Below are 23,005 nucleotides of genomic sequence, written 5' to 3'. Positions count from 1 at the left end.
AATATTCTAGAACTCAAACTCAAGACATTTGTACTACAGAGTAATACCAGTCTTGATGAACATAGCTCAATCTACATACCTGTCACTCTCTTAATGAGAAGTGGCCACTTATTAGTAAGGGAAATGGGCACTACTGTCATGCATTAGATACTGTGAATAAGAAAATATGATTTTTGGAACTGTCTTTTAAAAAATTTATTTTAAAAAATACCTGAAAGACCATTCAGATCACTGAACATTAAAATGGTATAAAATAAGTAAATGCCTTTGGAAAATGAACATATATATATATATATTGCTAATTAAGAGGCGATTATTTATTGGTGGTAGCCCAGTTGGTAACAAGCAATTAAAATCAAAAACACATTAGTAATGGTTTCCTATAAAAAAACTGAAGGAAATACTGATTTCATTATTAAGACTCATTTTCATAATTACCTTCTTACCAAATGAAAACAACTAGCTCAATGCTTCACCATGCTTACTTGCTGCTGAAGCTCGGTCAGGCTACATGTAAGCTGGCTCAACCCTGTCCTGTTCACCACTGTGCCCCGCAGCACTGCCCACAGTGCCCGGGCAAAAAGGAGGTGATCAACAGACGTCTGAAGAACCAAATCCAGGAAAGAGGAGGTAAAATAACTTTATTGGTTTCTTTTTTGCAAATCGTTCTGCTCAAACTATAAACTGGTAGCTCTAATTTTTAGAAATATTGATTTTAAAAACCTTACTTGAGAGGTGGAAGGACATGATCACTCGTTCTTACGCACACATACAGTAATCCAGACCACACGAGTCAAAGTTACATTCTAAGCTATGAGATATCAATAGTATATAAATAAAATTTAATAGTGAAAAAGAGATCTGGAAGCCCTGTAAATGTTTACCTTACATATGTTTGGAGTACATCTCATGGATTAAGGAAAACACAGGAAACTCATTTGTTCAGGCGGTTATTTAAGTGTTTACATACATTCTTTGTTATTTATAACTAAATTTACATTTCCTCATATTAACATATGTTCCTAATTAGCAGGTAATCAAATTATGCCAGTGAGAAAAATCCTTATAGTACCTTCATTGACTTGCTGACTCTAAGAAAACACTGAACATGAACATGTACAAAAGAGGCATCTGAATAAAACAGCATGTGCATTCTTTAATATTTGTACAATACGAGCTTTACACTTTTGTTTGGAGCAAATCTGAAGAAAACTCAGGCTTCCCATGCTAAGATAATGGTTCAGGTGACTGCCACAGAAGTACATACCAAACAAACCAAGTCACGTCCTCAGGTTTTGCGAGTACTGAGAGGATTCCCCTGCCCTAGATGCTTTATTACATTCCTGAAAAATATAGGAGCAACAGCTTATCACAAGTCTCCACTAGCGCAGTAATGATGGAATCAAAACAACACATCAGACTTGTAAGGATGCGAAGATGCAGAACAGCTAGAAGTCACAGTTTATGCTTCTTCTTGCTCTGGATAATTTAGAATTTTACGGTGTGCCTGACGTAAATATTGCTGCTGTTTGAAATAAACCTTAAATGCTCCTTTTATGGCAACAAAAGCAATTCCACCCTGGAATAAAAAGGAAAATTAGTTTTTAAGGATATATGTTTAGAGATACATAATAAAATTTACTCAGATCACAAAAGACATGGGCATTGCTGCTGAATTAATTCAGATAACTGCAAATGAAAAAGTTCCCTTTTCTATCATGGGGTGAGACAGGGAGAGAAATCAATGACTGCATGTAATGGTGGAGAAGGGCTTCCTGTGATCCTATCTGAGTCATCTTCCACTCTGCTACAGAAAGGAGAACGCCAGCACTATTACAGATTCCCAGGAAAGGGCAGCGGCAGTAGGAATATTGGCAGCAAAACCACCTGTGGGTCCAGGTCTCATTTAATCCTCCCAGTTATCTGGAAGTATAGCATTGTCTCCATTCTAAGGGCACAGAGAAGTCACGAAGTTTGATTTGGGTTTCACACCAAGGCAGCTTCTGAGTTAGGACTTAAACCAGGCGGTCTGACCCTACGAGTAGATACGCATCACAGTAAACCAGCTGGCAAGAGGAACGTGTGGGCTGAGTCGTGTACATCACAGGAGAGAAAATGCCCACAGCATTGTTCGGAAAGGCCAGAACTGCCACAGTGAGTTCTCTTTTCTTATTTCCTTGAAAGCTATCTGATGACAGAATCCAACCAAGGTGTAAGGCAAAGGAGTCAGAGATCAACTACTTAATACAGTCCCCCCACCTTATAAAACCAACAGTTTATTCTCCTTTTATGTCACTGGAAATAAATAACACTGAAGCCATCTTACCAAGATTGTCCTTTGTAAATTAGAGTTAACACTACTGAACATCAGTTTACCAACTATTGTTGCAATAGTAGGAAAGACAAGAGCTCCACACAAAATTCGGGTAGCAGAGACATGATCTGCTAGAGGATTGGCCTCAGCTGGAATTCGAGGAACAGGACAGCCAATACCTAGAGGAAAGCAGTGCAGTTTTAGTGCTAATAAATCAGAATAGCTAAAATATCCTCAGAAAATTTCTAAAATCATGTTATAGTTTGAAAACAAGATCAATTTGACATGTACTTTATAAACACAAATTCACAGGGCCCAGCGCAGTAGCCTGGTGGCTAAAGTCCTAGCCTTGCATGCGCCGGGATCCCATATGGGCGCTGGTTCTAATCCAGACACGCTTCCCATCCAGCTCCCTGCTTGTGGTCTTAGAAAGCAGTCGAGGATGACCCAAAGCATTGGGACCCTGCACCCGTATGGGAGACCAGGAAGAGGCTCCTGGCTTTGGTATGGCTCAGCTCTGACAGTTCTGGCCACTTGGGGAGTGAATCATCAGACGGAAGATCTTCCTCTCTTTCTCTGCTCCTCTCTGTATATCTGCCTTTACCAAACAAAACAAAGCAAAACCCAACACAATTCATGGCCTTACCTGGAAATATACTGTTCAAAATCTGTAGTTTATTTGAGTATTTACGCCATAGTCTAAGCACGTAGTCCTCCCAGCGAATCATCTTGCCTAATATCAGCATGACAGGAATAGTAGGAAGTCCGATCAAAAGGAATAAAGGATCAGCTCTCTCCATAACATCCAGACCTTCTTTATGGCCTACAACCTATGAAACAGAGGACGGCTAGAATCACTTCCATAATCTAATAAAACATGGAATGTTGAAGCTTAATTCATTTTATAGAAGATACTTAATTTTGAAAAAATACAGAAATTAAAAGCTTAAAATGTCTTTCAAGGAAAAGCCAGTCTTGAAGCTATTTCATGTTATACTGGAATAAAGTTTTTAAAGTGGCTGATAATTGAATATACTAATGAAATGGAAGGGGAAGCACTCTAGTTCCTCTCATTTGATTTGCTCAGACTGGGCTAATCAGAGGATAAAACACTAGGGACTCTGTCTTCCAAAGAAGTATCTATAGTCTTGTTCTGTTTAGCAGGCAAGCACAGTCGGGGAAGGGGCAGGAGTGGCCTGCAAGACCAGGACTTCCAGATCACTCACCTTTGGCTCTCTGCTTGATTGCTTAGGGTGTTAGGGTTCTGGCTGGCAAAGTGTGTGCTTCACAGACCTAATCTGTTTAAGGTAGGTTTTTAAGGTGGAGATTTGGGAGATCATAGTAGCAAGTCCAGTTTTCCCCACAGAACCCAGGCATTTTCCAGTGGAACTGTGGGTATCTTATCTATGAGATAATAAAGCTAATACAATCCCTTCCCACCTCTATCTGGGACTTGGGGTTATTTCTTAATTGTTTTAGACCCCAGAGGGCAAGAAGGACAAAACTTACAATTGAAATTCTACACATCCTCTCAAAATCCTTTTCACTTCCTGCTTGGTCTCAGCCTTACATTTCTCTCAGCATCTCCATTCCTCAGGAGAGTTTCTTATTTCTGGTGAATTTTCCTGAAATCCTTTCAAAGATCTTGAACGATAGTTCCCTTCAGTGCAAAGTCTCAATGCTTGCAAATTAAGGCTGTTTCTCGGAGGAGTCATTCTCATTACTTTTAACAGGGGAAGGAGAGTGAGTCTTGGGCTCCCTGCTCACTCAGGTATTGTACAACGAGGTGGCAATTTGATTTGGAAATACTTATAGTATGCTATAGTTCTGATCACACTTGAGGAGTGAGGAAAAAGGGATATTAAAAAAGATCTTGCCTGTCTCTTGAAAGAGGAGAGAAGCAGAAAAGAGGAGAGGGAAGATTACAAGCACCCAGAGCTGACACAAATTCAGGGAAATAAGCTCATGAAATATAAATGGGATTTCTCCAGAAGTAAGGTGCCCTTTGTGTCAGCCATTACATCTGATGGTTTTTAAGGTGAACAACAAGGGGATGTAAAATAAGGTCATGCTGAGAATGGTCAGGGCAGATTGAAATCCTCGGAATCAGATTTGACCCAGGTGAATATGTTCGGAAAGGGTAAAGCTTCAGTCAAATACAGTCTAGGCCTACACAGCACAGAGAACTTATCTAACCAAGACACAATGTTAAAGGGGAGGCTAGCCTCTTATTAGGGTCAAAAGTGATGGCACTGGATATGATATCTCCCATGTCTCCTCACAGAAATGAACACCTTCACATCTTGCATATAGAAGGTGATTATTCTAAGTTGCCCTAAAGTGAAAAGGCCTATATCATAATATTTCAAGAGCTCTAATTCCACAATTTGGCAAAAGTGGATTATAGCTTAGGGACTGTTTTATCCATAATGCTCTTATGGGACATTCCATTTTTGTATTTTTATTTTCCACATAATGACTACTTTAAAATTACAACTAAATGTGATTAAATTTTCTCACAGCAGTATCAATTAAATTTCAGGCACTTGGAAGAAAATCTCTCCTTTTTTGATCTAGAAATATAAAGCAGTGTGAATAGGTATGGACTATGGCAAGGGGAAATTTGTGCATCACGGTAGTGAGAACCTTGTAACCCAGAGGAAATTAAAGGGAATAGGATAAAGGATGAGCGAAGATGGGGCCCTGTACCCCTGAAATAAAGTGCAGACAATAATGGGTCAGCCGTAATGATGGTCTACACAAAGTCAGTGAGCCCCCAGTATTATCAGGAACAGCCAGGTTTCATGCTTCAAAACCAAATTATTTTAAAACTTCAATTCTGGGGGCCTGGTAGGATGGTTTAATTGGCTAATCCTCTACCTTGTAAATGACAGGATCCCATATGGGAGCTGGTTCATATCCCGGCCGTTCCACTTCCCTTCCAGCTCCCTGCTTGTGACCTGGGAAACAGTGGAGGGTGGCCCAAAGCCTTGGGACCTTGCTCCCATATGGGAGACCTGGAAGAAGCTCTTGGCTCCTGGCTTCGGATCAGCTCAGCTCTGGCTGTTATGGCCATTGGGGAGTGAACTAGCAGACCCGTCTCTCCTCTCTGTAGAGCTGCCTTTCCAATAAAAATAAATTAATCTTAAAAACTTCAATTCTGGGGTAAGATTTACAAAATACAGAAAAGCTTCTTGAAGATCTTACTATCCATGATGTCTAATAGGCTTACAGCAATATGCTTGTCCCACTCCCCAATGCCCAGCCTTACTGAAGAACTAAAAGCTGGATCTTCATATTCACATAGGTTGCAGTTTGTTGATGCTGAAAGGCTAAAATTTAATTAACTGTAAAATACTACTTATTTGGAACTCTCTTTTTTTTTTTCAAAATTAGCTAAGCTGGCATTGTAGTGGGATGGGTTATGGTGCCATCTGAGTCCTAGTTTTAGACTGGTCCAGCTCTGACTGGGGCAGACATTTGGGGAGTGAACCACCAGATGAAGAGCTCAGTCTTCCTGTTCTCCCTAACCCCAACTATGCCTTTGGAATAAATAAATCCTGGGCTAAGACAGGAGCTTCTTCAGATCCCTCCTACGGACCTGGGTCCTGTTCCACTGCTTTCCCCGGGGGCATTAGGAGGGGGAGGGATGGGATGTGGAGCAGGTGGGACTTGAAACAGTGCTCATATGGGATGTCAGTGTTGCAGGCATTAGCCTATGTGTGTGTCAATGCACTGACTCTGACTTTTTCTTTTTTTAATTTATTGCAAAGGGAGACAGAGATCTGTTGGCTCACTCCCTAAATACCTGTAATAGTCAGGGTTTTCCCAGGCTGAAGCCAGGAGCCTGTGACTTGATCTGTGTGCCCTATGAGAGCATTAGAGGTCCATGTACTTGAACCTTACCTGCTGCCTCTCTGTACAGATTAGCAGGAAGTTAGAATGAAGATGGAGTTGGAATTTGAACCTATGCATCAAGTGTTCCAAGTGGAGTCTGAATTACTGTGCCAAATGCCCACCCCAGAACCCTACTTTCATGGAATAGTGATGAACCAACAAGTTTTCCCATTCAGAATTAAGGATACTTAAACACTATAATTAAGAGTGGGTTGTCTTCACTTTAGAGACAAGAACGGGAACTAGGCTGAATATTTAAGTCCCACTGTTCCAGGATTAAATGTTCCATCTGCCTCCAGACCAGGCTTCAGTTAAGGAGCCCTAGATTAACACAGGAATTGTAATGCTTCTTCCTTGTTGTATGGCACAGGAGTAAGTAATAAAATTTATTCCACAAAATTTGTAATGAAGATTAAATGCATCAATACTTAAAAGATGTCCAGCCAGGTCCTGGGTGGGGGTGGGGAAGATGACTGTCATGTGTAATCACAATAGAGATTCAATCAGAAGGTCAGATTCAAACATGCTCCCTCCACTGCTCCGCCCCAACAGGTGAGCTTGAGCTGGCTCATGGAGAGGATGAAGGCAAATGGGAAAAGAATAGTGATCTGATTCCTGGATCTAATTTATCCAACTTCCAGAGCATTCAGAGAAGAAAAGGTGAAGAAGGAGCCAAATTTTGAAAAGCAGATCCTAAACACTACTCAGGATTCAGTGGGGCTTATTCCCCAACATATCTGCTTAGACAGTATAAGTTATTTTACTAACACACTTCATAATCATACTACAATTAACTGTTGTCACAGCCAGTCCTCCTCAGTTATGGGTTAAAAAGATCAAAGATGTTTTCTAGTCAGACAGTATATGTGAAGATTATTGCTAAATGATGCCACATTATTTGTAACTTTGCTTGCTTACACACCACTTCCATTTTATCAATCCAAATTATTTATTTCAGGGGCCAGCCTAGGTTTACTTTTCTTGAAACTCTGAATTGGGGTCAGCATTGTGTCACAGCTGGAAAAGTTGCCACCCACAACACCAGCATCCCATATGGACACCATTTTGAGTGCCAGCTGCTCCACTTCGAATCCAGCTCCCTGCTAATATACCTGGAAAAGCAGTGGAAGATAGGTCAAGTGCTTGGGCTCAGAATGAAGCTCCAGGCTCCAGGCTTCAGCCTGGCCCAGCCCTGGCCATTGTAGCCATGTGGGGAGTGAAGACTGTAAATAGGAACATATCCCATTATGCTCTGTCTCTCCCTCTCTTTAACTCTTTAAAATAATAAAATCCTTAAGTCAAAAAGCCCCAAAGTTTGAATTATCTTTCACTTTTTCTAATTTAAAATCTTGTTTGTGGAGTCTCTCTTCACACTCCCTGAATTGTATGAATGCCTCAGAAGGACAGGATGCCTGATCTCAGGGAACACCTCATAGACATGTAGTCTGGCCTTAGCTGCAGGACTGGGCCATCTCTGTTGCTGACTTCCATGCAAGGACGAAAAACACCCAGATACACACAAAAGACAGCCAGTTCTTTTAAGTCAACAGAAGAACTGAAGTGCCTCTTCAAAGAGTGGACAGAAAAGCAGCTGAATGACATTTCAGGCCAAGTTCTACAGCAAGCACCTAAGTCTGTGAACATTCTGAAATAGGCATGGACAACCAACAGGCCTTACAATTTGATACAGAGAGAACAATGAAGAGCCTGTGTAAAGACAGATGGAATTTGTTATCTTAATGACACCGGGGACAAGGCCGTAGCCACTGAAGGGAAGGTCTCTTCTGACTAGTGATGGGGACCCATTCGTGAGGATTGAATTGGGAATAAGAAAGCAGCAAGCTTAGGGTCACAAGCTCAAAGTTGTCAGTCTCACCGACCTGCCACTCAAGTAACAGCCGTAGGGCATTCTTTCCCTTCCTGGGATCCCTTAGGGATTCCTGAGGCAGCATCAATGGAATAGCTCCATCTCCTAGCACCAGTGTAGTCTGACTGCAAGGAATGGTGCACCATCCTGCCACAGACATAGGAAGGAAACATTTTTCTTCCTTGTCTTTCCTTGCTTGATTCTCACCAGCAGACCAGATGGGTCTGTAATTCCCCGTCACTTTTCTAATAAGCACTAAAACAAACAGTGCAAGCCTGAACTGAAGTTGGATGGTGGTGGTACTCTACATATTAAATCAGGCTAAGGAAATGGAATCTAAAAAAGTAGGTGGTTTTTAACCTTTTTTCACTATACTGATGATCAGTGTTTTATACTTGGGACTCAGCTTAGTGATGGTTTCCTTACTCTTTTGGTGTCATCAATATTTTATGAAGAAATCTCACAATACTTTGTCTCACCATGACTATCAATGCAGCAAAGCAACTATAAAAGCTGCTCACTATGGATCCTGGCACAGATATTATAATGCAGTGTCTAGAATATTAGATGTAACTCCTTCTATCCCATTTTCTTCTGTGCACTCTCACATATGTATAGATATCTTCATTTTAATCAACTTTATTTGAAAGTCCAAATTAGAGATAGAAAGATCTTCCATCTGCTGCTTCAACCCCCCGACAGGCTGAGCTGAAGTTAGGAACCAGGAGCATTGCGGTCTTCCACAAGGGGGCCAGAGCCCTCCACACTGGGCTATTTGCTGCTGCTTTTCCGAAGCCATGAGCAGGGAGCTGGAGCAAAAATGGAGTGGCTGGAACACAAACCAGCATCCAAATGGGATGTTGGTGTAACAGCCTGTGGTGGCTCAACCTGCTGTGTTCTAATTTACATTTTTAAAAAGCAAATACAAGTGTGTGGCAAATCTGAGCTACTTACAAAACACTTAATCATTCTGCTGCTCTTAAAAAGCAATACTTAAGATAATAGAATAACATAGGAAGATGGAAAGTAAGATGTTGATGGAATTATTTTAGAATGATTCATTTGGGAAGAAGGATTGACAGAAAAGAATGAAGTAAGAATAGCAACCAAGAGGATCCTTTATCCACCTGGGTATGGCAGACAATGACAAGAAGCCAGGTGCTAAAGACTGGAAAGGAAGCCCAGATTCAAGACACCATCAATATGATAAAAATACTTGGACTTGGCCAGTGTTGGGCTAGGACATAGCAAGTATCAAAGGGAGCCCCAAGACTGTAGGATGTAAACTGAGCAGATGGGAGAACAAGTAGTAATCAAAACTTAGAGAAATTATGATGATGGGGCACAGGTCTAGGTTGTAAATGGAAGAGAAAAAGTTTTGATTTCAATAATGGTGAGTGTGGAATCATAAGAGATTACTTAAGGAGAATGATCCAGCAGGGCTGGATTTCAAAGAGCAGAGAAAGATCTGAACATGAAACAACAGAGATGACCACAGGAAATCTTTAGGAAGAAAGAGAATAGTAAAGGGTCTGGTGTGAAGTATTGAAATTTAAGTCTGATATTCATCACTGGTGGTGGCATTGTTAAAATAACAAAAGACTGGAAGCAACTAACTGTCACCAATAAGAGACAGATTAGTTAAACTGTAATTTTGTAAGAATACCATAGAGATTTTTATTTAATAATATATATGAAAAGTTTTCTAAGGTTCACCATGAAAAAATAAAGAGATGTGGCTAAAATAAGCTTTCTTTTAGTAAAAAATGTAGAGAAAGGCGTTTATTTTTCTCTCAAATACATATAAAAGAAGTGTGGAAATATATATATTTCCTCCCTAGCTAGCCAATTCATATATATGTGGAAACAAAAACAGTGGCTAGCTAGGGAGGAGAGGGGCAAATGAAGCCCAGGAGTAGGAAGACGTTTTGCTAGATGTTTATGTTTTCTTACTTTCACGTTACAAGAGTGTTGTTATTCAAAATAACTTTAAAATATCCTAACAAGAATTTTAGATCTTTACACAGTAGTTATCACTGAATAGAGTAAAATAGTGAACCTGCATCACTGTCACTGCTCCATAAGTCACAGCTGTCCAATAGATAGAGCCAACCATTATTCCCGCTGCAGCAAATGGACAAGCTTTTGAGATCAGTCTATCTGCAAGATCCAAGACGTAAACAACTGGACCTACAATACAAAGAAAACAAAGTTCAATACAATCGTTGGTGAAATGACTTGGGCAATATTTTCTAAAAACCTAAAATACATTTATGAAGTTGGATATTCTAATGTTTTAGAAATAATTGTTATAAAATTGCTAAGAACCCAGATTTAAACAGGTTAGAATTTCTGTCATTTGCACGAACAGCCTAATTATTACTTCTTAAATTCAAAGAAATATCCTCTTCAAATTTTCATCTGTGTTATTGAATAAAAAGTCAGATCCCCAAATATAGCTACTGCTTATAAAGGAAATAGTTCTCTCAGTTCCACCTATTGTAGAATCAAAAGGCCATTTCCCTTAGCTCTTTGCAGTTACTAGCAATGATTAAATTATTCTGTACTCAGTAATTGGAATATCACTTCTCTGACTTCATGCATTGTACAGTATGTAAAGATAATCAAGGCTATTTTCTTACTTACAAAGTAAATATCTTATTTATTTCAATGTGCTATATTTAGTTGGATATTATTCCTTAGCAATCTTCATTTTATGACACCAGTTTTTATGGCACTCTAGAATTTGTATGTGCCAATTATGAAATTAGGCTATTATTTCCTTCTGGAACAACTAAATTTGAAGGGATTCTACTAATTACCATTAAAGCCCCTTTTAATTTTGCAAGATCAGGGGTGGGTATTTGGCGTAGCAGTGAGAATGTAACACAGGGCCTATATCCCACACTGGAACTTGGGTTTAACTCCTGCTTCTGGGTCCTGGTTCTAGCTTCCTGCCAATACAGAGCTTGGAGGTGGTGGTGAAAACTTAAGTGGTTGGGTTTTGCCACTTAGGTGAGAGACCCAGATTGAGTTCCTGGCTCCCCATGTTATAGTCATCCTGGGAGTGAACTAGCAGTGAAGCAATGAAAACGCTCCGTTTATCAAAAATAAAAACAAACAAACAGCCAAAAAAAAAATAAAAATTTGAAGTCAAAGAACTGCGAAACCAAAAGAATATGAAATATTTCAGTAAACTTCTGAAGAGTCTATACATATGATTATGTGAGACATTTTCTTAGAATGTTTAAGAATTACCTACTTTCTGAGTTATTCTAAAAGAGAATACTATATACAAAACAGCTTATTTCCACTGTAAAAAGAACATGGCAATCTGATGATAAAATAATGAATCATGTATAAAAACAAGTATTCTGCAGAGACTCAATCAAGATTCCCTGAAGATGGCTTGAAGCAGAAATATCACTTGTCACTGTGTAGGGAGACTATATAATAAACTAGAGGGAATATTAAAGGAGATGTTGAAGGACCTGTGGTTTAAATGTAGTATATTGTAAGTTCTATCCTACAGAACATTTGCAACTAAAAGTATCTTTTGGGATCAATAATGAAACAAGTCTGAGTTCATGTTGCCTCTCTTATCATTTAATACAAGTTTTCATTTCTTGAGTGTTTACATGATACCAAGTGATATGCCACAGGCATATTTATTTAATCTCATGTAAGGGTGCAATTCTCAAAATTCACAGTTTTGCTGGGTTCATTTTCATAACTCCCCCAGAAGGCACAGTAGAAGTTACCATAGTCAATCATGAAAGAACCCTCAAATGCTGGAAGTAGAAGTTAAGGTCTGTGAGTATGAATAAGGAAAGCCTAGAAATATTCTCCATTAAAATCATCTGAGAAAACCGAAGACTCCTCAGTTGCAGGCAACTGCCTAGGTTGCCTTGTACCCAAGGAAGTGTTACACTGCTGGGAGAAAAAAGCCAGTAGCTGGTGGGCATTCTGGGCCTGGTTAATGCTAAATTTGTGTTAACTATACCAGTATAGTTGCCTTTTTATTTATTTATTTTTAATGTTTAAAGATATGTGGGGAAGGCAGGGAACACCAGGCTGGAACATACCATCCTGGCCCCCAGACAGGGTGCTGCAGATGGCTTGGAGAAGGTACTGGAATGGGAGCAGTACTACAGTACCTGCCCACAGGGGTTGGAGCAGGGGGTGGACCATGTCAGGCTGGGCACAGCATCCACCATAGTGCAAGAGAACCAGTTTAGGGGGCAGATTCTGTAGGGGACTTGTGGGCTTGCCTCTGTGGGTTTGTGAGGAGAGCTGGGGTTGGTAATGGATCCAGCCAGAGTGAATCCACCCAACACTCATAGGAGTGGAGGCTAGGAGAAGACCAGGTGGGGCCAAGCTGTGGCACTTGCCAGCACACGCAGAGGCTGAGACTGAGGGCAGACCATGCCAAGATGGGTCACTGCCCCCTGGCATGTATGGCATCTGGGGCCAGGAGCCAGCCTGGTAGGGGAACATGGGAAACTCCCCTACTAGGCTACAGTTCACAATGGGAAGCACAAGATATGGGTTTGAGGGTGAAATTGACCAGGCAGCTTGCATACACGGGTAGGTGCACTGGCTGCTACAGGTCACAGATTGAACCAAAAGCGTCAAGTCTGAGATCACCCCAGGCAAGGTTTCTTGGGGGATTCTCTGAGTAGAGTACTGAACTCAGGCTCTGACCACAGGGAAAATCACTGGCCACATGTAGTCCAGCCTTGAATTAGATGTACTGAGACTGGGCCTCCTCAGCTGCTGATGCCTATGCAGTGGACAGCATGTCCAGGTGCACAAAGGGGACATGACAACCAGCTCATCTAGGCCAGCAGGGAACGTCAAGTGCCTTGTCAGAGGATGGGAAACAGAAGAGGTTGGACAATTCTCCTGGCCAAGCTTTGCAAGATGTTCCCAGGTCTGTGGCTGCACTAAGGTGGATTTGGTCAGCCAATGGATCTTGGAAAAATTTTCTCAACCCTGGTGCAACAAAACCAACACCTCAGAGCTATCAATACCACTCAAATGACACGCTCAGTATCAGTACACTATTACCCATATCAGAATCTCTAGGGTGTCATCAGGCGACTGTCCCTCATCCCTCTTCCCCGGGTACTGGTATGATCTGACAGCAAGGAGTGGCTTCTTCACCCTCCACTGACACAGGGGAAAAACAAACATTCGCCCAACCACCCTGCTCCGTGCCTGGTCCTCACTACCCTAATTGGAAGGCCATATGAGCATGCATCCCTGTCATCTATGCAAACAAAGTAAAGACATAAGAAAACATGCACAGATTCTTTCCAGCACATCTATCCAACTACATATTCCATCCATTTGAAGTCAAATCTGTACAAAAGATCCCTTCTCCTTACCAATGCAAGGCCTCAGCTCTAGCAATTCTATCTATGTTACTATATCTCCTCCCTACTTTGAACAGATTTATTCTCATCAAGTGTTAACATTGCTTCTTCTCTGTGGATCCTGGTTGCCTCTCTATTCCATTTCTCTGCTCCCCTTGCAATAACTTTTTTGAAAGACCTGCCTGTATCTTCCTCCTTTAGTTTACTCTGGAATCTATTCCATCAACACACTGCAAATTGAGGTTACTGACAGTCTCCACACAGTGAAAGCCAACAGTCTAATTTCAAACTCCATGGCTTATCAACAACCTCTTGACACAAACAATCCCCTGCCTTCCCCGTATATGTCAAAGTACAACATCAATATCTCCTGGTTTATTATTATTATTTTTAAATTTTCCCCTTGTTTACTGTTCATTTTTCAGTTTCTCTTACTGGCTTCTCCTTTTTTTTTTTTTTTTTAATTCTTGTTTTGTTAATTCAAGAAGCAGAGAATCAGAATGAGAGAGGAGAGGAGAGGCAGAGAGCCAGAGAACACCTCCATCTGCTGGCACACTACTGAAATACTCAAAATGGCCTGGACAAAATTGAGAGGTCAATCATGGTGAATGGCAAGGACTTGGCTACTTGAGCCATCACTGCTGCCTCACCCTCCACTGACACAGGAGAAAAACGGGGTGTGCACTGGGGAAGCCAGAATCAGAGCCAAGAATGCTGATGTAGGATGTAGTATCTTTTTTTAAAAAAAAAATTTATTTTTATTACAAAGTCAGATATACTGAGAGGAGAAGAGACAGAGAGGAAGATCTTCCGTCGATGATTCACACCCTAAGTGACCGCACCCATATGGGATCCCGGCGCATTCAAGGTAAGGACTTTAGCCGCTAGGCTATGCCGCTGGGCCCTAGGATGTAGTGTTTTAACTGCTGAGTCAAATGTTTGCATTACTTTCCACTTCCCTTCCCTTTTTAACCACTAACACACTCCCAAATTTACTTATTAATTCTGTTTCTACTTCTAAAAATTGGAAAACTATGCCCTGTGAGCCAAATCCATCTAGATGCTTGTTTTTATTAAGTTGTATTGGAAGAAGTTCACATAACAAAGTCTTTTAAGATATTCATCATCTGGTTATTTATAGAAAAAGTCTGTGTTCCTGTGACTCTCTCAAGTATTTATTAAATTGAATTCTTTGTTGGGAAGGTGCTTCTAGTACTTGGAATTAATTACTACTGGAATGAAGCAGTAATTGCTAATATTTATATGAACATCTAAATATATTGTTTTATTCTTTTATTTTACTTAATTGGAAAGGCAGATACACAGAGAGAAAGATCTATCCACTGGTTCACTCCCCAAGTGGCCATAATGGCTGGAGCTGAGCCAATCCAAAGCCAGGAGCCAGGTGCTTCTTCCAGGTCTCCCACACAGGTTCAGGGTTCCAAGGCTTTGGGCCATCCTCCACTGCTTTTCCAGACCACAAGCAGGGAGCTGGATGGGAAGTGGAGCAGCAGGGATACAAACTGGCATCCATATGGGATCCTGGATATAAGAAAGGATTTAGTCACTAGGCTATCACTCAGGGCCTGAAGACCTAACTCATTAATTAGAATAACCCATCATTACTATTTTTGTTTATCATGAACGGCAGAGATTTTTAAATTGTTTTTTCCTGGGAAAATCTCAAGAAGGTTCTAACATGTGTCGGTTTTTCTCCAAAATCATTGGCTATGAATTCTGTAGCACAAGAAAAAAATCAACTGGATTCTTTTTAATGTGTTACAGCAAAAAGCATTCTGGAAAGTGGGGGAAAGCTAAGACTGTGACTCTTGGAAAAACTCAATTCTAGCGAGAGGAAAAAGTATGAAAAATCTGTACCACAAGTTAACTATGTAAGGGCATTAAAAATTTAAATTTTAAAAAAGACATTACTGAATTTTTAATGCCTTAGTAGGAGTTATTAAGTTTTGAAAAGTATTGCATTTACACAATGGATTCTAACTGAAGAAGTTTTATGTCTTGAAAATCCAATAAATTCAAGAACACTATGGAAGGTTGCAATTAAATGGATGTCTACTGTAAATTCTTGGCACAAGGGAGTTTTTTTTTTAAAGATTTATTTATTTTTATTGGAAAGGTAGATATACAGAGGAGGAGAGACAGAGAGGAAGATCTTCCATCCGATGATTCACTCCCCAAGTGACCACAACTGCTAGAGCTGAGCCAATCCGAAGCCAGGAGCTCTTCCGGGTCTCCCACATGGGTGCAGGGTCCCAAGGCTTTGGGCCATCCTTGACTGCTTTCCCAGGCCACAAGCAGGGAGCTGGGCTGCCGGGATTAGAACCAGCAACGATGTGGGATCCCGGTGCTTGGAAGGCGAGGACTTCAACTACTACGCTATCGCACCAGGCCCAAGAGAGCTTTTTAGAGAGAAAATGTATACCCTAATATCATGAGTAAATTCAGAACTTCACATTTCAGATTGGAATGACATCAGAAAGCAAGCTGAAATTTATTTGAAACTCCTAGGTCGATGTCTACTGAATAATAAATAGTTTTATTTGGCAGACACCAAAAATATAATCTCCTACTGCTGTGAATCAAAGTCAAGCCTATGAATCCATGGCTACTAAAAGCATGCTGCAGAATTTAAATAAATCAGGGACTGAAGGGCAAGTACGCAATATTTCATGTTAAATACCTGTTAGCAATGCTCACAGTACTATCCAGAAACATAAGGACCTAATTCCCAAGTGAAAGATATCCTTAAAAGCCTAAAATCAGTGTGCTAAAGTATCTAACAGTAATAATGATGTAATGAACATATACAAGTTCCTCACACAACCTCAAATAAATTCCTTAGAATACAGCATCTGCATAAATTGTTAAGGCTTTTATTGTTAGATACAGATTATAGATTAATTATAGATTAATTTATAAAATATTTAACAAGCAAATTAGGCTGCTTGCAGAAACCAATCCAGTTGCTACATTTGCCTTTTGCTTTGCATTGAATTGGTAATGATAAAAACCCAACTTCTAAGCTGAAAAAACAACCCCACCTTGAGAGCAGTCTGGAACTGCAGATCTTGAAGCTCCTGAGGCTTCAACAACATAGGTCCAGACTCAGTCCTTGCTGCATATTTTTTTGATACACATTATCTCAAATGTCCTGACCTTTTCTTCAGTCTGTGAAAACTCAGCTAACTCCCCAGGGAAAATTAACCTAACTCAACAGAGGTTAACTAGTTTCTCTATCCCACCCTGTCCATGGCCCATGAGGCTTCCTTCACATACTACCCCAAAATGCACTTACCCCTTTGCTTGTGCATAATGTTAGTACTTTATGTTCTTGTTCAGTGTTTGTTCAGTTGTCTCAATATCCTTTATGTCTGTCCATATCAGCATCATCTTAGACTGAAAACTCCCAAGGGGCAGGGACCATGTCTGTTTAACTTGTTTTGTACGGTGCCTAGGATAGAACCATGTACAGATAGGTGCTTTAAAAAATGCTTTCTGAGAAGGAGCAGCATTACTCGCAAGGACTCTAGGCCACAGCTCTCTCAGCACATGGTACTTGTCAGTATGCACTTCAGCCTATTGCACCAGGCACTGAAAGATAATGGTCCAGGACCTAGTCATAGCACTCTGGCAAGCACTTAACTCCCTCTGTTGTTAAAATGGACTTAAAAAAAAAAAAAGAAAAGGTAATAATTACATGGTTCCAAGTCAACACATGTGGACCTTGTTGAAGACATGAACTATACAGTAAAAACCAACTTCATTAACAGTGAAGAGTATGCAGGCTTCCTAGTGGAACAGTGGGGAGTTTTCAACTCCATCATTCAGTACTGTCGGAAGATTAGGCTTTGGAGGTTAGGTCTAAGAGCCTCGAATGAGTCTATGTAATTATTTTCATCTTGATTTTCTGTTTGCAGGTTTAGGTTTCACCTTCTTTATGTGAGAACAAATATCCTACAAACTCAGGATGTATGTTGCTTAGTCATCAAGATTATAAAAAGGGCTATGTTCTTTGACATTTTGTTTAAGATGACCCAATTAATAACAGCTGACTTTAAAATCTCAGCCCTGAAGAATTAAAGATGATGGGTATCTATCTATACATACATGGTATATATCACATTAAGATTGATAACTAAAGAGTAACATAGTAGTTCTTTAAAAATTACAGTTTGTGCCAGAGAAAACTTACTTGTCCTTATAAGAAAACAGCCTGCAGAATACTTCTGTGTTGTAAGGTACTTATGAGGCATCTACTGTATACCAAACATTTTACTATGTGCTAAAATGTAAGCTGTTACCTCCCAGGAGCCTATGATCTAGTTAGGGCCAAAGAATAAATATGTATTAAATAACTAAAAAACTTTAAAAGTAACAAACCTATGCTATTACAGTATGAACTATACAGATAAAATGTTAAGAAACTTGGATCCACTGTGGTAGTGTAGCGGTTAAAGTCCTCATCTTGCCTGTGGCTCTGCTTCCAATCCAGCTCCCTGCTTGTGTCCTGGGACAGCAGTTGAGGATGGACCAAAGCCTTGGGACCCTGCACCTTCTTGGGAGACCCAGAAGAGGGTCCAGACTCCTGGCTTCAGATTGGCTCAGCTTCTGCCATTGAGGCCGCTTGGGGAGTGAATCAACGGACAGGTGACCTTCCTCTCTGTCTTTCTGCCTTTCTAATAAAAATAAATAAGTCTTTTAAAAAATGTTAAGAAACTTGAATAAGTATTACAGAAGGACAAGAATATTCAAAGTTTTAAATACTTAAAAAAACTCAAAAACCGAAAACTGAAAAACAAAACAAAACGCTGAATCTTCATCAGGACTTGACAACTCTGATGTGAACAGGGTGACCAATTCTTAATAGAGCTGAAAAAACAAGGGAATTCATATAAACTCAAACAGGGCATTCTGAGAAGACATTTCTATCTGGAGGTGAAAAACTGTTGACAGTTGATAGAAGATCTCCATCTCTTCCTGCCTTTCAAGTGAATAAATTTTGGCTTAAACGTTTTTTTAAGGTGAAAAAAATAACCACTGCCCTTCTTTATTAATAATGTTAAAAACAGTTTGTAGCACTATTTATACTCATTCTACATGTATGCCAGGTAATCATATACTATCTTTTAAATCATACCCATACCTAAAATTTTTCCATTGAATCATTTTTATTAAGAAAAACTATATTTTGTAAAATAACAAAAGACTATGAAAATTCCAGTAACCATATAGCCTGAGGAAGTCAACTGGACATTTAATTTACATTTTCCATTTAGGGTATATGAGAAGCTTGGCTATTAAACTCTTTTAGGAGACAATAAAAGAAGTTAGGCAAAAAAAAAAAAAGTTGGGCAAGTAGACTTTGCTGTGTGAATTTTGGAAAATTACCGTCACTTTCTACTTGTGTAGTAGAGAGAGAGAGAGTATTATCTATATCCAAATTTATATGAAGAGCTATTATTTCTTTCACTTCTAAATTATATGGATACCCAACTATGGACAAATTAAGCATGACAAAATTATGCAGTAGCGGTATACCGACAAGAGATGCTTGAAGAAAAAAATATTATTTAAGGCCCTGGAATAAAAAAAGACAGCTTCAGGAAATTCTCTGGAAAGAAATACAGGATATTTGTTTTTTCCTTTCAGATCTAGTACAAGGAGTAGAAGAGAAATTCATGGGTCAAGAAATCTGAAGAGACAGAATTAGAATTAATATTCTGCAATATGCAATTACATTTTATTAAAGTTTCTGAAAATTTTACTGTAACATATAATTCAGCTATCCATATGTACATATGTATATACCCAGAAAGCCTCACACTGATGAAACATCTTAAAACAAAATCTAGTTTTCATTCTTAAGGAGCAAGACCAGATGTAATCCATTAGAGCACACATGGAATCCTTCTTTTGAAGTCACTTTAGTAATCTGCCACATAATAGGGATATATATGGATTCTAAAGAGCTACTGAGTTTTCTTAACTATGAGCTTTGAACAACAAAGAGTATGCAAAATTGAACCACTATGGAATAGCTTTAGGTGGAAATTTTTTTTAAAAAGACTTATTTTTTTATTGGAAAGGCAGATATATAGAAAGGAGGAGAGACAGAAAGATCTCTCCACTGGTTGAATCTGCAAGTGGCTGCAATGGCTAGTGTTGAGTTTTTCCAAGCCAGGAGCCAGGAGACTCTTTCGGGTCTTCAACATGGGTGCATGGTCCCAAGGCTTTGGGCCATCCTGCACTGCTTTCCCAGGCTACAAGCAGGGAGCTGGATGAGAAGTGTAGCAGCCAGGACAGGAATCAGTGTTCACATGGGATCCTGATGCTTGAAGGGGGAAAATTAGTCAATTGAACCACTGTGCCAGGCCCAGGCTGAAATTTTTCTTTTTTTTTTTTTTTGACCATATAATATAAACTTGGACCGAAAGCAAAGTAAGACAAATTTCTGAGGTTGAGTTTAGGTATTACTAGAAACTTATAAATATGAAGTGATACTTGAATTCTTAAATGAATATTTGAAACGTGGTAAGACATGTCATGAAACTTCATGACAGCAGGTGGAATTCAGCTTGTTAGCTGAATTCATGGGTGATGAATGTCAAGTAGTTAGAGGAAAACAATACAGCCTTTTTATGATATAACCAGTACTTTGGGGGGGGGGGGGATCAAGCAAAAGTGTAAAATCACTCCCGCTTAACATTTGACAACCAATTTTGGGGGATGGTTATTCAACTTTTATACAAGCAGCTTCAACTATTGTTTCTGGGAACAACAGAAAAAGAACAAAACTGTAAAATTTTTTCTAATTTCATAGCAATCTAAGGATTTACTACTCATCAAAGACACAGGAAAGTATGCTAAAAATCAATCAAAATAGGCTTTAACACTGATTTTTTTTCCCTTTTTACAAGAAACAGCAAGGGTATTTTATAATGGATAAAGGGAAAATCCATTTCTAAGAAGATACAAGAATCATAAATATACAAGCTCCCAAAGAAGCTGCAGAATAAATGAAGCAAAATGTACCCAAATGGAGAAAGACAATTCGACAACAGCTGAATGCTTTCATGGCCCATCTTCAATAATGGCAAGGTAAAAGATCATCAAGGAAATAGAAGACTTGAAAAGCACTGTGAATTAGACAGACATCTAAACAATACTCCATCTAATAACAAAATGCAGTCTTCTTTCCAGGACATGCCATATGTCAATCCATAAAACATATCACAATGTATTTAAGAAGTTGGGCAAAGTATACTTTCTGACCACACTGAAATTAAATTAGAAATCAGCAACAAAACACCATTTGGAAATTTATAAATTCATGAAAAATAAATAACCAGTGAATCAAAGAGTAAACTAGAAAATATTCTGAAATGAATGAAAACACAGTAAAGTATCTAAGATACAGCTAACACAGTTTTGAGAGGAAAATTTAAGAGTTGTAAATGACTGTAATAAAAAGGAAGAAAGATCAAAGTATGGGAAGACAAACTAAGAAATTAAAGAAAAGGTATTAATACATATCTGACAACTCTTGTCTAAAATACCCAAAGAAAATTAAAAATGAACAGCAAGAAAATCATTATCCTGATTTTTAAAAAAAAATAGGCATAAGAGCTGAGCACTTTACCAAGTATATTCAGATGGCAAACAAAGCATATGAAATTATGCTAACCATATGCCGTGGGACTGGCAAATAAAAAACAAAAAACTACATACCTGTAAGAATGGACAAAATCGAAAACACTGGCAGCACCAAAGCAGACATGGATGTGGGAAGACAAAATGGACTATGGTACAGTCGCTTAGGACAGTTTTGAATTTTGTTTTTGTTGAAAGACTATATACCTTCATCCACTTCAAATGCCTATAAGAGTCACAGCTAAGCTAGGCCAAAACCAGGAGCCCAGAACTTCATCTACATTTCCCACAAGGATGGTAGAGACCTAAGTACTTAGGCCATCACTGACTGCCTTCCCAGGTGCATTGGCAGGAAGCTGGATCAGAAGAGGGGTAGCTAGAATTAAAAAGCACTGTGATATGGGATGCAAGCACTTCAGATGATGGCTTAACTGACTGTGCCACAACATCCACTCCAGTCCTGACGTTTCCTTCATTTTCTTTTTTAACAGTTTTATTTGATAGGTGGAGTTAGAGAGAGAGAGATGGGGAGAAAGGGAGAAATCTTCTATCTGCTGGTTCACTCTCCAAATGGCTGCAATGGCCAGATCTGGGGCAGGCCAAAGCCAGGAGCCCAGAATTCCTTAACCTGATACACCCTGATACACCTCAATGCCAGCTTCTTGAGGTTTCTTACAAAATGAAATATACTTACATAATTCAACAATCATGCTTCTTGGCATTTACTCCAATGAGCTGAAAACTAATACCGATGTAAAATTATACATATGGATATTTAGAGTAACTTTATTCTTAACTACCCAAACTTGGAAGCAATCATGGAGTCTTTCAGTGGGTGAATGCATAAATCTCCACACTCAGTAAGGAGTTTTATTTAGAGATAACATGACATGAGCTATCAATCCACAAAAAAACATGGAGGAAGCTTAGAGGCAGATAATTAAATGAAAGAAACCAATCTGAAACAGCAATATACTGAATGAGTTCAACAACATGGCATTCTTTTAGAACAACAACAAAAAAACCCTACCCCTCAAAACAAACAAACAAACTACAGAGGTGGTAAAGGAAAAAAAAAGTTGTGGCTAGGGGTTGAGGGAGAGAGAAGACTGGATAGATGAACACAGGATTTTTAGGAGTAAAACAACAGTAGAATAGGACATGGTCAAAAATGAATGCTAAACTGTGGTAGGTGAGTGGTAATGATATGTCAGTGTAAGTTCCTTGACTGTAATAAATGGTATAACTACGGCACAACAGAAGGTGTGTGATGGCAGCAGAGTTAACAAGAGTCAATGCTCAGTTTCTCCAAACACCTAAAAATGTTCTTTAAAGAAAAATCTAGTGAGAGTGAGCAACAGAGAGATCAATCTCAAATCAAGAACTTGAACCTTCCTCCACGAGAAACCAGGAAAAGGGAACTGAAACCAGGCAGTAATGGGAAGTAATAAAAATTAGGGGGGAAAAAATCAGACTAGAGTAATAAAAAAAAAGTACTGGAAACAAAAACTTAAGGATTCATTTGTTGGGGAAAAAACTGTCAAATATTTAGCTAAGCTGACCAAGGCAAAAAGTTTCAAAATACTAAACAAATGAAAGAGCAAACAGTACCTTCAGTGTTGTAACAATTAATAGGATTTTAAAGGAATGCTACAAATAATTAAGCACCAACAAATTAGATCACATAAAGGAAATGGACAAATCTCTAGGAAGATACAAACTAACAGACTTTACTCTGGAAGAAACAGAGGATCTGAATAAACCTGTAACAAGTGATGGGACTGAGTTAGTAATCAAAAAGCTTCCCATAAACAAAAGTCCAGGACCAAATGGCTTCACTGCTATTAAACATTTAAAGAAATAATGCCAATCATTCAC

At 39.2% G+C, this 23,005-nt stretch overlaps 1 protein-coding gene across 2 annotated transcripts in view; it reads right to left on the bottom strand.

Moving 5' to 3' along the window:
* Positions 1 to 624: 624 nt before the first annotated feature.
* Positions 625 to 23,005, bottom strand: part of LOC121166838 (E3 ubiquitin-protein ligase MARCHF5) — a 39,202-nt gene continuing 16,821 nt past the window's right edge. Inside the window, exons 2-6 of one of the 2 annotated variants that reach the window (XM_040996138.1) lie at positions 16,773 to 16,928; positions 10,138 to 10,268; positions 2,961 to 3,144; positions 2,327 to 2,493; positions 625 to 1,579 (exon numbers count right to left, since the gene is read on the bottom strand). In XM_040996138.1, coding sequence (XP_040852072.1) covers positions 1,463 to 1,579; positions 2,327 to 2,493; positions 2,961 to 3,144; positions 10,138 to 10,268; positions 16,773 to 16,788 — 615 coding nt within the window. In that variant the 5' untranslated portion in view covers positions 16,789 to 16,928 and the 3' untranslated portion in view covers positions 625 to 1,462. The remainder of the gene's footprint in view (positions 1,580 to 2,326; positions 2,494 to 2,960; positions 3,145 to 10,137; positions 10,269 to 16,772; positions 16,929 to 23,005) is intronic. The other variant, XM_040996137.1, reaches the window with a different exon arrangement.

Source organism: Ochotona curzoniae, unplaced genomic scaffold, assembly GCF_017591425.1.
Source record: "Ochotona curzoniae isolate NIBS_2020 unplaced genomic scaffold, NIBS_Ocur_1.0 patch250, whole genome shotgun sequence".
Classification (NCBI taxonomy): domain Eukaryota; kingdom Metazoa; phylum Chordata; class Mammalia; order Lagomorpha; family Ochotonidae; genus Ochotona; species Ochotona curzoniae.
The sequence above is the reverse complement of the archived record's forward strand: the minus strand, read 5'-3'. Positions and strand labels throughout refer to the sequence as shown.